The following is a 13858-nucleotide window of genomic DNA, read 5'->3' on the forward strand; positions in this document are numbered from 1 at the left end:
GTACAAAAGAAGTATTCAAGAAGCAGGAGAGATGGCTGAAGCAGTCAGTTGTACCTATTGCTCTTGCAGAGGACGCAGGGTCAATTCCCAGTACCCACAAAGTCATTTGCAATCATCCATGACTCCAGTTTTCAGATCAAATGCTCTTTTAACCTTTTTCAGGCACCAAGCATGCTTATGGTGCACATACATACATGAAGGCAAAACACATCATAAATAAATGAATAAATCTAATACAAAGAAAAAGAGACATTGAAAATGATTTGCTGGGCATGGTCGGTGGTACATGTTGTTTTGTTTTGTTTTGTTTTTGGAGACAGGGTTTCTCTGTGTAGCCTTGACTGTCCTGGACTCACTTTGTAGACCAGGCTGGCCTCAAACTCACAGAGATTCGCCTGCTCTGCCTCCCAAACTCTGTGATTAAAGGTGGTACATGCCCGAAGTACATGCTTTTGATCCTAGCACTCAGGAGACAAAGGATTGCAGATCCTTATGAGTTTGAGGCCAGCTTGCCTATGTATCGAGTTCCATGTCAGCCAGGAATACATAATGAGTTTCCCAGCTAAAAGAAAAGGAAAAGAGGAACTCAGGAAAAAAAAATGGCTTGAAAAGTAAGAACACTTGCTGCTCTTCCAGATGACCCAAGTTCAACTCCTAGCACCCATATGGCAGCACACAATCATTTGTAACCGCCCTCCTTCTGACTTCTGTGAGCATTACACACATGATGCACAAACGTACATGGAGGTAATATATACACACACATAACGTTTTAATGACAATTCGTATCTTAATGTAAACATGTCATATAACACAAACATTATAATCATACAAATATATTCATATAAACAATCACAAATATAGCTGCATAATGACATAAAGAAAGTAAAAAATCCCACTCTCCATTTTCCAGTGTCAAAACTATCAACAAGTGGGTGTGGTGGCTCATGTCTGAAGTTCCAGCTCTGAGCCTGAGGTAGGAGTATCACTGTGAGCTCCCGGCAAAACACCTGTGAACAAGGCCTTTAAAATACTGACATTTTATAAGTTCTAGTTAAGTCACAAAACTTTGTTTCACTTCTCTCCCCCACCCACCCATACCCAGGGTCTCTACATAGCCTTGGGTATCCTGAAACTCAATATGCAGACCAGGCTGGCTTCAAACTCAAGAGATCTACCTCTGCCTCCCATGCTCTGGGACTAAAGCTTTGTGCCACTTCTGTTGGTTTGTTTCATGATGTTGACACTTATTAAACATCCATGTACAAAAAAGGTAAAGTTTCATTTCTGTCATAAGGGATTGAAACTTCATAATAAAATATAGGTTAAGACTGCACTGCTGGGCTGGATGGCTCAGAGGTTAAGAGCACTGGCCCCTCTTCCGAAGGTCCTAAGTTCAGTTCCCAGCATCCACAGGATGGCTCCCAACCGTCTATAATGAGATCTGGTGCCCTCTTCTGGCCTGCAGGCATTACATGCAGGCAGGACACTGTATATGTAAGAAATAAAATCTCTTTAAAAAAAAAAAAAAAGACTGGACTGCTAAGAACACAGCTCTTTCACCACACCTTTGTTTTTGTTTTTAAAAGATTTTTAAGGTCTCTGTGTAGCAGCCCTAGCTGTCCTAGGCTCCCTTCTCCACTAAAACAATGCTGTTTAAATACTTACCTCCTACCCATTCATTCATCACCAAAACTTTATGGTTTTACCTTGTAAATCAAGTACATACATAACTAAACAGTTGGTAAACATATAAATAGTGAGCACAACGAAGGCCCACAGGGCACCACTGTGTAATGTATCCACCGTCAGGTTAATCAGACCAGTTGTTATATTTGACAGTAAGAAAAAAAGCAGCTGGTTTCTGTTCAGAGCTCTGATTAAACAAAAACTGGGTTCTTTTTTTTCAGCTTCTAAGATTAGAGATTCGGAGTGTTTTTTATCTGTAGTAGGCAACGGTGTAAGTTTCCAAGAACATGGTACTAGAGCCCCTTTAATTAGAAATTTGGCAAAACTCAAAATTACATCACCCAGTAATAGACAACTAAGGAGCATCAGGCTAGAAGCAACCACCCACAGACAAAAGGCTAAGTTGGCCATTCTTCGAGACACTGCTTCTATATTTACTTGAACTATATAAAGGGAAACGAAGAAGCTAACAGCCACAGAGAAAAGGCAGCAAGTAACTTTTATCCAGTCTCTGGCATGTGCTCTCTTCTTAAGCACATACAACCCCGTTTGCACACCAGCCATGTGTATTGTAACATAACCCAACAAGGAAATTATTCCCTCTCGGTTGGCATTTAATAAGCCGATCCTTGTGCCGCTACCATCGGTGCCATGCAAAAGTATCCTCTTCAGTGGAGTAAAATCAAGGGCTAGCTGATATACCACAGTAATGCTGACAGCCACAATCCAGGACTTATTTAAAGGAAAAATAACGAAAAGTAGTGATGTTATTAATTTCACAACTGCGACTGTAAAGAAAAAATTCCAGTGAACTCCATACTCAGTTAAGTGTTCCTGGTAGCCTATGGATTTTATACTGATTAACCGTCCCATTCCTAAGAAGACTAATGGCCAGACAGAACACAGCGATCTTCTAAGATATTTAAATCTAGACCCTTCTATGTATTTCCTTCTAACCTCTGGACAAACCATTGCAGACCCAAAAATAAAGCCACCCACTCCAAAATCCATTGCTCCCGTCCCATAAAGCTCAGTTTTGGCAAATCTTCTAGGGAAAAGTGGGAAATCCACAGCCAAAATGGCAATTGCAGTAAATACGCTGTTGATGACCCGGAAACAGGTGATGGCCGGATTGTACTCTGATTCTAGGCTGACTTTCAAGAAGTTTGCAAGGACTTTCTGGACAGGCACTCTGGCATAGCAAGTCCTCCTCTGGTATATCTGATACAACAGCCACGCCCCACAGGCAATTACAGTGAGAGTCTTGAGGACGATAAAGGAATACAATAGAGTTAAAATGAGCACTAGGGGCATTATTAGGACAACAAAGTCCATGAGGAATCGTGTGGTCCAGGTATGTGAGTAAGAACACAAGTGCTGTGAGAAAATGATCAAAAGGCCTCTACACAGGATACAGAACGCAGGAAAGCACAAGCCCTGGGTCACTTCCAGCACACTGGTTCCATTGAGGTTACTGACAAAAGCTTCCTTCATCTGCTTTTGAGACATTTTTTTTTCTTTCTGTGAAAACAAGAACAAAAGAATGGATTTGAGGAAGACAACACTGTTGTGAAGTTGGTAAATATCTATGTAACAAACTTGAATTTACGTATTTTTGAGGTCTCAGAACAAAAGTTTAAGGGCTGGAGAGATGGCTCAGGGGTTAAGAGCACTGTCTGCTTTTCCAGAGGACCCAGGTTCAATTCCCAGCACCCACAGAGCAGCTCACAGCTGTCTGTAACTCCAGTTCCAAGAGATCAGACACCTTCATACAGACACACACGTCTGCATTAGAATATGAAATTTCTAGTACAAAGTTTTATCTTCGGTATAAGGCAAACCCAAAACAAGTAAATTTGGAAGCTGGGTGTGGTAAAACACACATATAATGCCACTTAGGAAGAAGCAAAATGGACCTTGCTTACATACCAAGTTCCCAGCCAACCTTGTCTTTTTGCTTGTTTGTTTTTTCGAGATAGAGTTTCTCTGTGTAGCCCAGGCTGTCCTGGAAATCACACTGTTTATCAGGCTGGCTCCCAACTCAGGTCTCTACTTCCAGAGTGCTGGGGTTAAAGGAATACACCACCACTTTGTTTCTTTTCTTTTCTTTTTTCCTTTCTCTTCTTTTTTTTTTTTTTTGTTTTTTTTGGTTTTTTGTTTTGTTTTGTTTTGTTTTTTCGAGACAGGGTCTCTCTGTGTTAGCCTTGGCTGTGTCCTGGACTCACTTTGTAGACCAGGCTGGCCTCGAACTCACAGCAATCTGCCTGCTTCTGCCTCCCGAATGCTGGGATTAAAGGCGTGCGCCACCACGCCCTTTTTAAAATTTTTTTTAATTGGTTTTTCGAGACGGGGTTTCTCTGTGTAGCCTTGGTTGTTATGCCTGTCTTACTCTGTTGACCAGGCTGGCCTTGAACTCACAGCGATCAGCCTGCCTCTGCCTCCTCAAGTACTGGCATCTGGAATTACACCAAGCCTGGCTTGCCATACCTAGTCTTAAAAACTAGTAAGAAAGTAAATTTGGGGGTTGGAGAGCAGGCTCAGAGGTTGTTAAGAGCACGGGCTGCTCTTCCAGAGGTCCTGAGTTCAATTCCCAGCAACCACAAAGTGGCTCATAACCATCTATATCGAGATCTGGTGCCCTCTCCTGGCCTGCTGACTCACATGCAGGCAGAATAGTGTATACATAATAAATAAATAAATCTTTGAGATTAAAAGTGTGGTGGTGTACGCCTTTAATCCCAGCGCTTGGAAGGCAGAGGCAGGCCTTCTCTGTGAGTCCCAGGATACCCCTACACAGAGAAACCCTGTATCAAAAAAACAAAACGAAAAGAAACAAAGTAAATTTGGGATATGAATCCAAATGGCATCACAATAAGAAATTTCTATTGCAGAGCATAATTCATATCTCTGTTCATTATACAATTATATGTATAACAATTACATTATTGTATGTGTATAATATATGATATATACACTGATATATATTATGAAAACCTTCGTGAGAGCTGCATATACATTGCTAAGAACTTTAAAATAAAACTTCAGAACAGAAGAAAGAGAAGCTGTAAATGTATTTTAGAGTTAAGGTCCTTGGTTTCTGTTCAGTCTCAAAACCTACTACTACACTGGGTAAATACAGATAAACGAACGAGCCCCATGTTGCTTGCAGCTATATTTTCAGATTAAGACGCAGGTGGGCCGAATGGATGCATAATACATACCAGCGCTAGTGGCTTCTTTTTATGCAATTTAAAATCTCCTCTGTCACATTCTAACGTCTGAAAAGTTGCACGCTGAGAGAACACATCCGTCAGTCAGATACGAACCACAGTGGATAACGAGACGTCCCGGAAGGTGAGAATCTGCATCAGCATTTCACCGCAATTGGCCCTGCTCTTGTCTTTTTCCTGACAGATCCCGCCTAACCACGCCCTGCCCCGCCGACTGAGGGTCTCCGGCGTTGACAGCAGACTGGTTCCCACCGCACCTGCCGGCACCCTCCGCTTCCGCCTCGCGAGCAGCGCTTCCGGCCCGCGCGCGGCGCAGCCCGTTCTTCCGGCCCGCAGATTCCGCTCGCCCCGCCCGGGATGGCGACAGTCCCCGCCCCGCCGGCTCCCCACGCCCTTCAGTGTGTAGGGCGATTCTCTCCAGACTCAGCGGTGTGGCGGGTCGGTGGAAGGGGCGTCTCACCTCGGAGCCACGGCGAGGCGAGTCAGGGGGAGGATCCGAGGAGCCCGCGTTAGCCTCGGCCACAGCGACCTGCAGCCGACCAGCCCCTGGGCCCTCGGGAGACCGCGCTTTCCAACCCAGAACTCGGGGGGGCCACAGAAACACCACACCTTAGCCCAGAGTCCCACAACACCCCACCTCTCACGCGTCGCCACCTAGCCAGAGCCTGCGGCCCAGGATCGGCCACGTGCGCCCGGAGCCGCGTGTGCGCGCCCCGCCCCTGGGGAGGAGCCGGCGGGCTCGGAGCAACCGAGCCTGAGCTGCTGCGGTCCGCCGGCGACCCGGAGGTCCCTGCTTGCTTTCCTGGCCGCTCCGGTCCCTCTACTCTCTTCCCACCCTGGGCTCTGCCCGCCAGCCCTTCCAGTCGGCCTGGGCTGGGACTACACGCTGGAACGCCCGGGCGGGCCGTGGGACCGGTGAGTGCCACTCCACGCCTAGATCCGAAGCCCTTCCGAGCTAACGTAGAAGGAGGCATCTCACTTTCTAATTCTGCATTTCTCTTTTTACCCTCTGGTGACCCCGGAGGAGGTAGCACAGCTTTTGCCCCCAGGACAAGGACCTTCACGGTCACTTTCTAGCTTGCCAGCAGGGGGCCACGAGGGGTTGTTTGTGCCTGACCGTGGCTGGACGTCTGTCCCTTTCCTTGTCCTACCCAGGGAGAGGCATAAGGAAACTGCGCCCTTGACTGGGGTCATATCCACCTTCCCGGGAAGGACGCATTTTCTTATTACCAGGTGCTTCCGGAGCGACATCCCAGCCCTGGGCACCGCGGGCATTTGCCAGTGCTAGAAGTGCTGCATCCCGCCAGGAATCTGGAGCAAAGTGGGCTGGGCTCCCAGGACCCTTGCCCAGCAGCCTATAGCCCTCCTGCCCTTCCTACCAAAAAAGAAACCGAAGCAGGAGTGGGTGGGGGTGGAATGATCTGGTTGCCACTTGCCTTGGCTTGGTCTTTCACCTATTCATTACTTCTTTTTGCCTTCTGTTGTCACGCCCTTTCCAGAAATTCTTGGTGGTAACCGCGAGAGGAGGGAGCAGGAGCTGGGCGAGCTGGAGAAAACTGCTCTGATCTGATTCGGCTTCAACCAGGAGCTGACGCTGCATAGTAATAACCAGCATTTACTAAGCAATCTCACAGGTGCTTGCCCATACCAGCTATAATTTTGCACTGTGTGGTATGGTATTATACCGTTGGCAACTGTATAAAAAAGAGGCTCGGGGGAGCTCTTGTGATGAATTCTAGAAGGGCTGTGAGTTTTGGATTCTAACTTACGCTCTCTTGTGGCCTCTCGATCGTCCCTCCCTCTCAAGATACTGGGGTGAATCTGCAGAGACCCTAGGGTGATGGGGTACATTGTAAAAGAGTGATGCTGTCCTGCACGGTCCTGCTTTTCTACTTTCATTTTCCCTCTCTCCGTTTCCATGGATGTCCATGGTCCCGGCTCTTTTAAAGACTAGGTGTGCTCAGAGCCTCAGAAAGTCTCTCAAGGTTAAACCATCAGTCTGTTAGAGATGTCCTTCATCCTCATCCCTCTTGCTAGGCAAGGATTGAAGCCTGGGACATTCCAAGTCTGAGCGAGGCACACCATTTTCCAGATCCTATCCTCACACCACCTCCTCTCACCTTGTGTGTTTGATTACAAGGTCTCACAGCATAGCCCAGACAGGCCTCAAACTCTATGAGATCCTCCTGCCTCAGGCCCCTGAGTGTTGTTGAGATTGCAGGCTCACACTCCCAATCTCAATCTCACCTTTTTGGGCAGTGGGCCTTTCCTGCCTGATTAGTGTCTCCCAATGGATCGTCAACTCCATATGTAATGATAATATTCACGCTCAGGGATATTCAGATTTGTACTGTACTTTCAAGCCTTGGCCTCAGTGACCTTCATAACCTCCATGTAAAGTAGATTTAACTATCTCTGTTTCCTTTTTTGTTTTGTTTTTCAAGACAGGGTCTCTCTGTGTAGCCTTGGCTGTCCTGAACTTGCTTTGTAGACCAGGCTGGCCTTGAACTCACAGAGATCCGGCCTGCCTCTGCCTCCCAAGTGCTGGGATTAAAGGCATGCGCCACCACTGCCCGGATAACTATCTCTATTTTCAAGGGGAGGATTTGGGGGTAATAGGGTTGCCTTGGGGTCAGAGACCCACCCCGTGACTGAGCTGGGACTTCGTTCTCACAGAGCAGCTTCCCAGGGACATCAGGAGTCGACTCCATGCCATTTTCCATTAGGATCTGGCTACATTTACATAGGGCATTTCTGTCTAGTGGTGAAGATAGGGCCAAGGCTGTCTCTCCCCAGGGTCTTCATTCTCTGTGACATACTGACCCAGAAGATTCTGCAACCCCAGCCCATCACTTACTTAAACCTTAAAACTGCCCCTAGCCTCTTACTGAAAGAGAAATATCAGAAAGCATCCCCAGGTAATCTCATCAAGGTTTCCCTACTTCCCAGTTGGCAAGGGAAAGCACAGACTCTCACTCTCTGCCCAGGCCTGCCTGGCTCTCATCTGGGTTCCTGCTGCCTAGTGGGAGGAGTAGGAGTGAGTCACCCGAGAGAGAAGCCCTCACCTGTGTGTGGCCCTTGTCTTCTGTCTCACGCTACAGGTTTCGAGATGACTTGCCTTCCATTCCCACACACCTGAGCCTTCTGCTGGAGTGATTGCCTCATGACCAGGGGCATAGACGGGAGTGCCTGTGCCTGTGTCTGTGACACAGACCTCCGGCCGGCCGGCCACACGGAAGCACGATGCTCCAGCAGGTAATCCCGCAACCTGACTACCTGAGCACCAGAGGTGTTTTCTGAAGACTGCAGTGCTCGAAGCTGGAAGGAAGGGCAGCACAGAGCCCTCGGCTCTCTGCAGATAGTTATCCAGCACTCTTCTTGATACCTGACTTTGAATGTCTCCCTCTTTGTGGTTTTGTGGCTCCTCTCCTTAGTGTGGATGAGGTGAGAAGGGGAAAGGAATCCAGGTCACTTTGGCCTTATGTGGGAGCACTGTTTTGTTGAGTCACAGTAGAAGGTTGGGGCTTCCAAGAATAATAGAGGGCTGGAGAGACGGCTCAGAGGCTAAGAGCACTGGCTGTTCTTCCAGAGGACCCAGGTTCAATTCCCAGCACCCACATGGCCGTCTGCAACTCCAGTTCCAAGGGCTACAACACCCTCACATAGTCACACTTTCAGGCATGCCCGGCGGTGGTGGCCCGCGCCTTTAATCCCAACACTTGGGAGGCAGAGGCAGGCAGATCTCTGTGAGTTCAAGGACAGCCAGGGCGCTCTTAAACAGAGAAACCCTGACTTTAAAAAAGAGAGAAAGAAAGAAAAAGACATATTTGCAGGCAAAACACCAATGCACATAAAATAAGAATAAATCTTAAAAAAAAAAAAAAAAGAAGAATAAAGACGCCCAGCAGCAGTGGTGATGCACACACCTTTAATCCCAGCACTCAGGAGGCAGAGGCAGGCTGATCTCTGAGTTCAAGGCCAACCTGGTCTATAAAGCAAGTCCAGGGCAGCCAGGGATACACAGAGAAACCCTGTCTAGAAGAACTTAAAAATATATATTATAGTAATAACACGCACACACACTCTATACAGTGTACTCTGCAGTGTTGTTTTGTCTCCATTCTGGAGATATGGCTCTGAGAAGTTAAGTGACTGACTCAGGGTTACCTTCATTATCAGGAATTTGGAAAAATGAAGGCAATGAAAAAGGACACTGAAGTTACCTAGTCAGATTATTTAAACACAACACTTTAAAGCTCGTTTAGACTTATTTGTTTTGTTTTGGAGACAGCGTCTCTTTGTGTAGCCTTGGCTATCCTAGACTTGCTTTGTAGACCAAGCTGACCTCGAACTCACAGAGATCCACCTGCCTCTGCCTCCCAAGTGCTGGGATTAAAGGCGTGCGCCACCTTTGTGCACCTGGCACACTTTAGCTTTCTAATCCAAGCTCTTGATCACCATACTCAACTCCCAGTTGATTCAAAGCTGTTCCTAAACTGTAGCTGATTTTGTGAATAGACCCTTCCTCCTTCCTCTCCCTTTTCCTTCTCTGTCCTTTCTTCCTTTCCTCCCGTCCTTGCCCTTCCATGGGCTGAGCTGTGCCGACCACAGCCATTGCCCTAGATAACAAGAGCCTGCTCTGTAGATTATGAGGGGTCTGAGACTCACAGTCATTAAAGAAACTCATCACAGTGCTGCTCAGATGAAACAAGCTACCTTCTTCCTGGGCAGTGAAGGCTTTTAGAGTTCGCCAGTCTCCTTGGAAACTCTTGTCGTACTAAGAATTTATCCTTCCTAAGCTGATTCCAGCCAGGCACCTCTCTTCTTTTCCTACTCCATGCTTCCTGGAGGACAGACAGCAGCTCTGTGAGGCTGGTAGCCTGTAGCCTAAAAGCTACCTCAGCTGGAGCTCACAGCAGAGGAGACAGGAGGCCACCGGTTATTAGCATGTATCATGAAGGCCTTGGCTAAGTATCTGTGTATCTCTCTAGCCCCATTGCCTGGGAGTTGAATTTATTTCCTTTATTCATGGGGGGGGGCGGTTGGGGAAACAGCACGTGGCTCATAGACGTGAATGCCCAGGCTCTCACGCCAATAAGTAGCAGAGCTGAAACATGAGCCACCTGGATCTTGTAGAGACCTATTCTTTCTCCTCTGCAGACTCCACCTGTATTAGCTGCCAACTGACTGGTCTGAAACCCAGGTCTCACGGCCCTCGTGGCGTTTCCTTCCAGGTGAATGGCCACAGTTCAGGCTCTGATGCCCAAGGTGGGACATCCCTCAAGGGAGACCTAAGAGAGTTCCTGGGTGGGGAGGTCCCACTGCACCAGCTGGATGACCTCACCAAGGTGAATCCTGTGACACTGGAAACAGGTATGGGCCTTCCTCTCTTCCAGACTGCTGCTGCAAAAGGGGTGTGTGTGTGTGGCAAGGGTCTTCAGCGCTGTTTCCTCCGTTCAGCAATGAGGCTCCTGACCTGACCTGGCCTCTGCCGCCCCCCCCCCCAACCCCCGGAGCCTGGCACTGCACCTGGGCTCCCTAGGGCAGGTTTTGCTCTAGGTTTGGGACTCATCTTAATTAGATCTTATATCTGTTCACTGGGGAGCCACAGGGTTCTAATGGCACTTAGCTAATTATAGAGGGAAAGCTGCTTAGTAGATGTGTGTCTGGGGTTCTGTCTGTATTTGAGCCAGACTTCGCTGACAGTATCTTTGCCTCAGTCCTGAGGTGCCTGCAGGCCCGGTACGTAGAAGACATATTCTATACCAATGCTGGCTGTACCTTGGTAGCTCTGAACCCCTTCAAGCCCATCCCACAACTCTACACGCCAGAGCTGATGCGAGAGTACCATGCTGCGCCCCAGCCTCAGGTAAGGCCCCCCGAGGTTTCACCGTCCTTCTTTACCTATGCTGCAGTGATAAGGTCATTCCAAACCTACTGGTTCCATGTCCCAGCCCAGCCGGAACTCTCAGAAATTCAGACACATAACTAAGGTACAATGTAGAGGACAAATAGTTAACAACCGGGTGGGAAGGGGTGGGGGTGGGGTAGCATTACATCATTTTGACTAGCTAAACATAATCAGTTTTTTCCCCAAGTACATTGTACCTAGGTAGCTAGACAAAACATTTTAAGCTGATTGGCTAGGATGCAGGCTTGGGGACTTTTCAATTCCCCATTGTTCCGGGAGAACAGAACATAGCAGGGTATTGTGGTTTTCTTTAAGTAGAACATATATCATGAATTCAGGCAGAACATTTAATAAGTACTGAATTGTAAGTAAAAGGCTGTTCAAGTTCTCAGGCGGGCGGAACTTGAGCACCTGAACTTTACCTCATGATCAAACTGGAGACGTAAAAACAAAATGGCTCCTGTTATGCTACGGAGGGGCTGTAGAGTTAAAGCAGGTTACAACACTAACCGTAGGAGTGTCTGAGTTGGGCCTGACTTTGTGGCCTCCAGGCAAATGTTTTTGGAGAAAGCATGCTAGCACCACTCCTGGTAGCCTCCCAGTCTAGGCTGTCATTGGATCAGCCACTCTTGAAAACAGGTGCTCACAAGACTCTTTGGTATTTCAGAAATTGAAACCCCACGTCTTCACAGTGGGTGAACAGACCTACCGGAATGTCAAGAGCCTGATTGAGCCAATCAACCAATCCATTGTGGTCAGTGGAGAGAGTGGAGCTGGAAAGGTAGGACTACCAAGTTCTTGGCCTGTCCTCATACAGAGCCAGGAGAGCAGAAAGGCCAGGGCCATTGCCTGTGGCATCCCTGGCTGCCTGGTCACAGATAGGCTGTGCTGTGGTCAGCAAGCACCACAGCAGGAGTCAGAAGATGCGGCTCCCACATAGCCTCCACTGCTAGCTCTGCTGCCACCCTGGTGAGATACTTTCCCCCCTGCAGCTTTACTTTCTCACTGAAGGTGCCTCTAGAATCCCTGGAAACAGTTGGGGAATCCAGCATAGTGGTACAACAGATACAGTACCCCAGAAAGGCTCCTACCATCGCAGGCCTCGGTCATTTCACCTGTGAGATGGAGGGGGGAATAGAGGGCCAACACCTGCATGGGACTTGTGTGTGAACATGGTGACACATACCTGTAATACCAGGATGTAGGAGGTGATGTAGGATGCTCACACCCCAGCCTGGACTACATAGTGAGACACTCACTATAAATAAATGAAGGGAACATAAACTAGGAGCCAGTGCACATGAGGTGTTTGGGAGCATGCTTGGCACATGGTAGTTCTCCTCCAAAAGTAGCTAGTTTTGCTATGGGAGACCGGTCAGAGGAGGCCAGAGCCTGCTGGGATTAAGCCTGAGGAAACAACTCAGCCATCTGAGAGCACTTAGAAGATCAGGCTCAGCTCCCAGCAGGCACGTGGTAGTTAATAACCATCTGAAACTAGTTCCAGAAGATCTGATGCTCCCTTCCGACCTCTGTGGACACTGCACACATGTGATGCAGACAGCTATTCAGGCAAACACCCATTGATGTAAAATAAAAAACAATTTACAATAAAAAAACAGACAGGCATGGTAGCGCACGCCTTTAATCCCAGCGCTCCGGAGGCAGAGGCAGGTGGATCACTGTGAGTTTGAGGCCAGCCTGGTCTACAAACTGAGTCCAGGCCAGCCAGGGCTACACAGAGAAACCCTGTCTTGAAAAACCAAAACATCAAAATAAATAAATAAATACACTCAACCCTGCTGTGGTTGTCTGTCAGCAAGGGCAGTGTGTAAGAGACATCTGGTATGGCCAGAGGGACTTACAGAAAGCAGAACCACAGAAGATGGGATAGGAACTCCATAAACAAGGGTCCCTGCAGGTGGTAAGAGGAAGCAGAGGAGGCAGGTCTCACCCAGCTGCCTCTCTCTCCCCAGAGCACTTTATGAGGCATATGTGGACTACAAGCCCTTTTGCCTACACTCACAAAGAGTTCCTGCACATTAAGTACATCCGGGGCTCTAGACTGCAGGACTGGCACAGACAGGTGCTGTGGGAAGAAACACAGGTGAGAAATGCAGCGACTAGTTGACCTTAGTCTCCAGGAAAACAGTAAGTAGGTAGAGAGGCCTCAGGTGCGCAAAGTGGCTGAAAGCTCAGCTCCTAGACAAAGAGTCTTGTCCAGCCGAGTGCTCTGGGAATGGGGCAGATCCTGGCCTAAGGCCAGCAGAAGCAGAGCTCAGTAACCCTTCACTGAGTGGCCATGGGCTAGGCCTGCTTTTTGTTTTTATTTTTATTTTTGGTTTTTGAAGACAGGGTTTTTCTGTGTAGCCTTGGCTGTCCTGGCACTCACTCTGTAGACCAGGCTGGCTTGGAACTCACAGTGATCGCCTGCCTCTGCCTCCCGAGTGCTGGGATTAAAGGCGTGCGCCACACATGTGTACAGCACATGTGTAGAGGTCAGAGGGACAACTCTTGGGAGTCACTTCTCTCTTTCACCATGTGGATCCTAGAGATAGAACTCAGAACACCAGCCTTGTCAGCAAGAGCCTTTACCTGTTGAACGATCTTGTTGGACCTTTTTTTTATTTTGCTATACTGGAGATTAAACCCAGGACCCCAAGCCAGGCATAGTGGTTCACACCTTTAATCCCAGCACTCGGGAGGCAGAGGCAGGTGGATCTCTATGAGTTCAAGGCCAGCCTGGTCTACAAGGGAGTCCAGTACTGCCAAGGCTACATAAAGAAACCCTGTCTTGAAAAACCACAAAAATAAAAAATAAATAAACCCAGGGTCCTGAATGTGCTGTGCAGGCATGCTTACCAATGAACTATAATACATCCCCAAACTTTTTTTTCTTTTGTTTTGTTGTTTGAAACCGTGTCTTTTGTGTGTGTGTGTGTGTGTGTGTGTGTGTGTGTGTGTGTGTGTGTGTGTGTGTGATTTGAGACAGGTTTCTCTGTGTAGCCTTGGACTCACTTTGTAGACCAGG

General features: G+C 48.0%; 2 protein-coding genes across 3 annotated transcripts in view; one reads left to right on the plus strand and one right to left on the minus strand.

Moving 5' to 3' along the window:
• Positions 1 to 748: 748 nt before the first annotated feature.
• PIGW (phosphatidylinositol glycan anchor biosynthesis class W) lies at positions 749 to 3198 on the minus strand (the record flags this gene model as incomplete). The annotated part of the gene is made up of 1 exon (XM_084750534.1): positions 749 to 3198. One exon carries the CDS (start codon positions 3196 to 3198, stop codon positions 1687 to 1689), a length of 1512 nt encoding a protein of 503 aa, XP_084606660.1. The 3' UTR covers positions 749 to 1686.
• Positions 3199 to 5695: 2497 nt separating this feature from the next.
• Positions 5696 to 13858, plus strand: part of MYO19 (myosin XIX) — a 32676-nt gene continuing 24513 nt past the window's right edge. Inside the window, exons 1-6 of one of the 2 annotated variants that reach the window (XM_084750504.1) lie at positions 5696 to 5834; positions 6419 to 6553; positions 8021 to 8174; positions 10154 to 10292; positions 10640 to 10788; positions 11498 to 11611. In XM_084750504.1, coding sequence (XP_084606630.1) covers positions 8163 to 8174; positions 10154 to 10292; positions 10640 to 10788; positions 11498 to 11611 — 414 coding nt within the window. In that variant the 5' untranslated portion in view covers positions 5696 to 5834; positions 6419 to 6553; positions 8021 to 8162. The remainder of the gene's footprint in view (positions 5835 to 6418; positions 6554 to 8020; positions 8175 to 10153; positions 10293 to 10639; positions 10789 to 11497; positions 11612 to 13858) is intronic. The other variant, XM_084750505.1, reaches the window with a different exon arrangement.

The sequence above is a fragment of the Acomys minous genome (assembly GCF_964271855.1).
Source record: "Acomys minous genome assembly, chromosome: 12".
NCBI classification, from domain to species: domain Eukaryota; kingdom Metazoa; phylum Chordata; class Mammalia; order Rodentia; family Muridae; genus Acomys; species Acomys minous.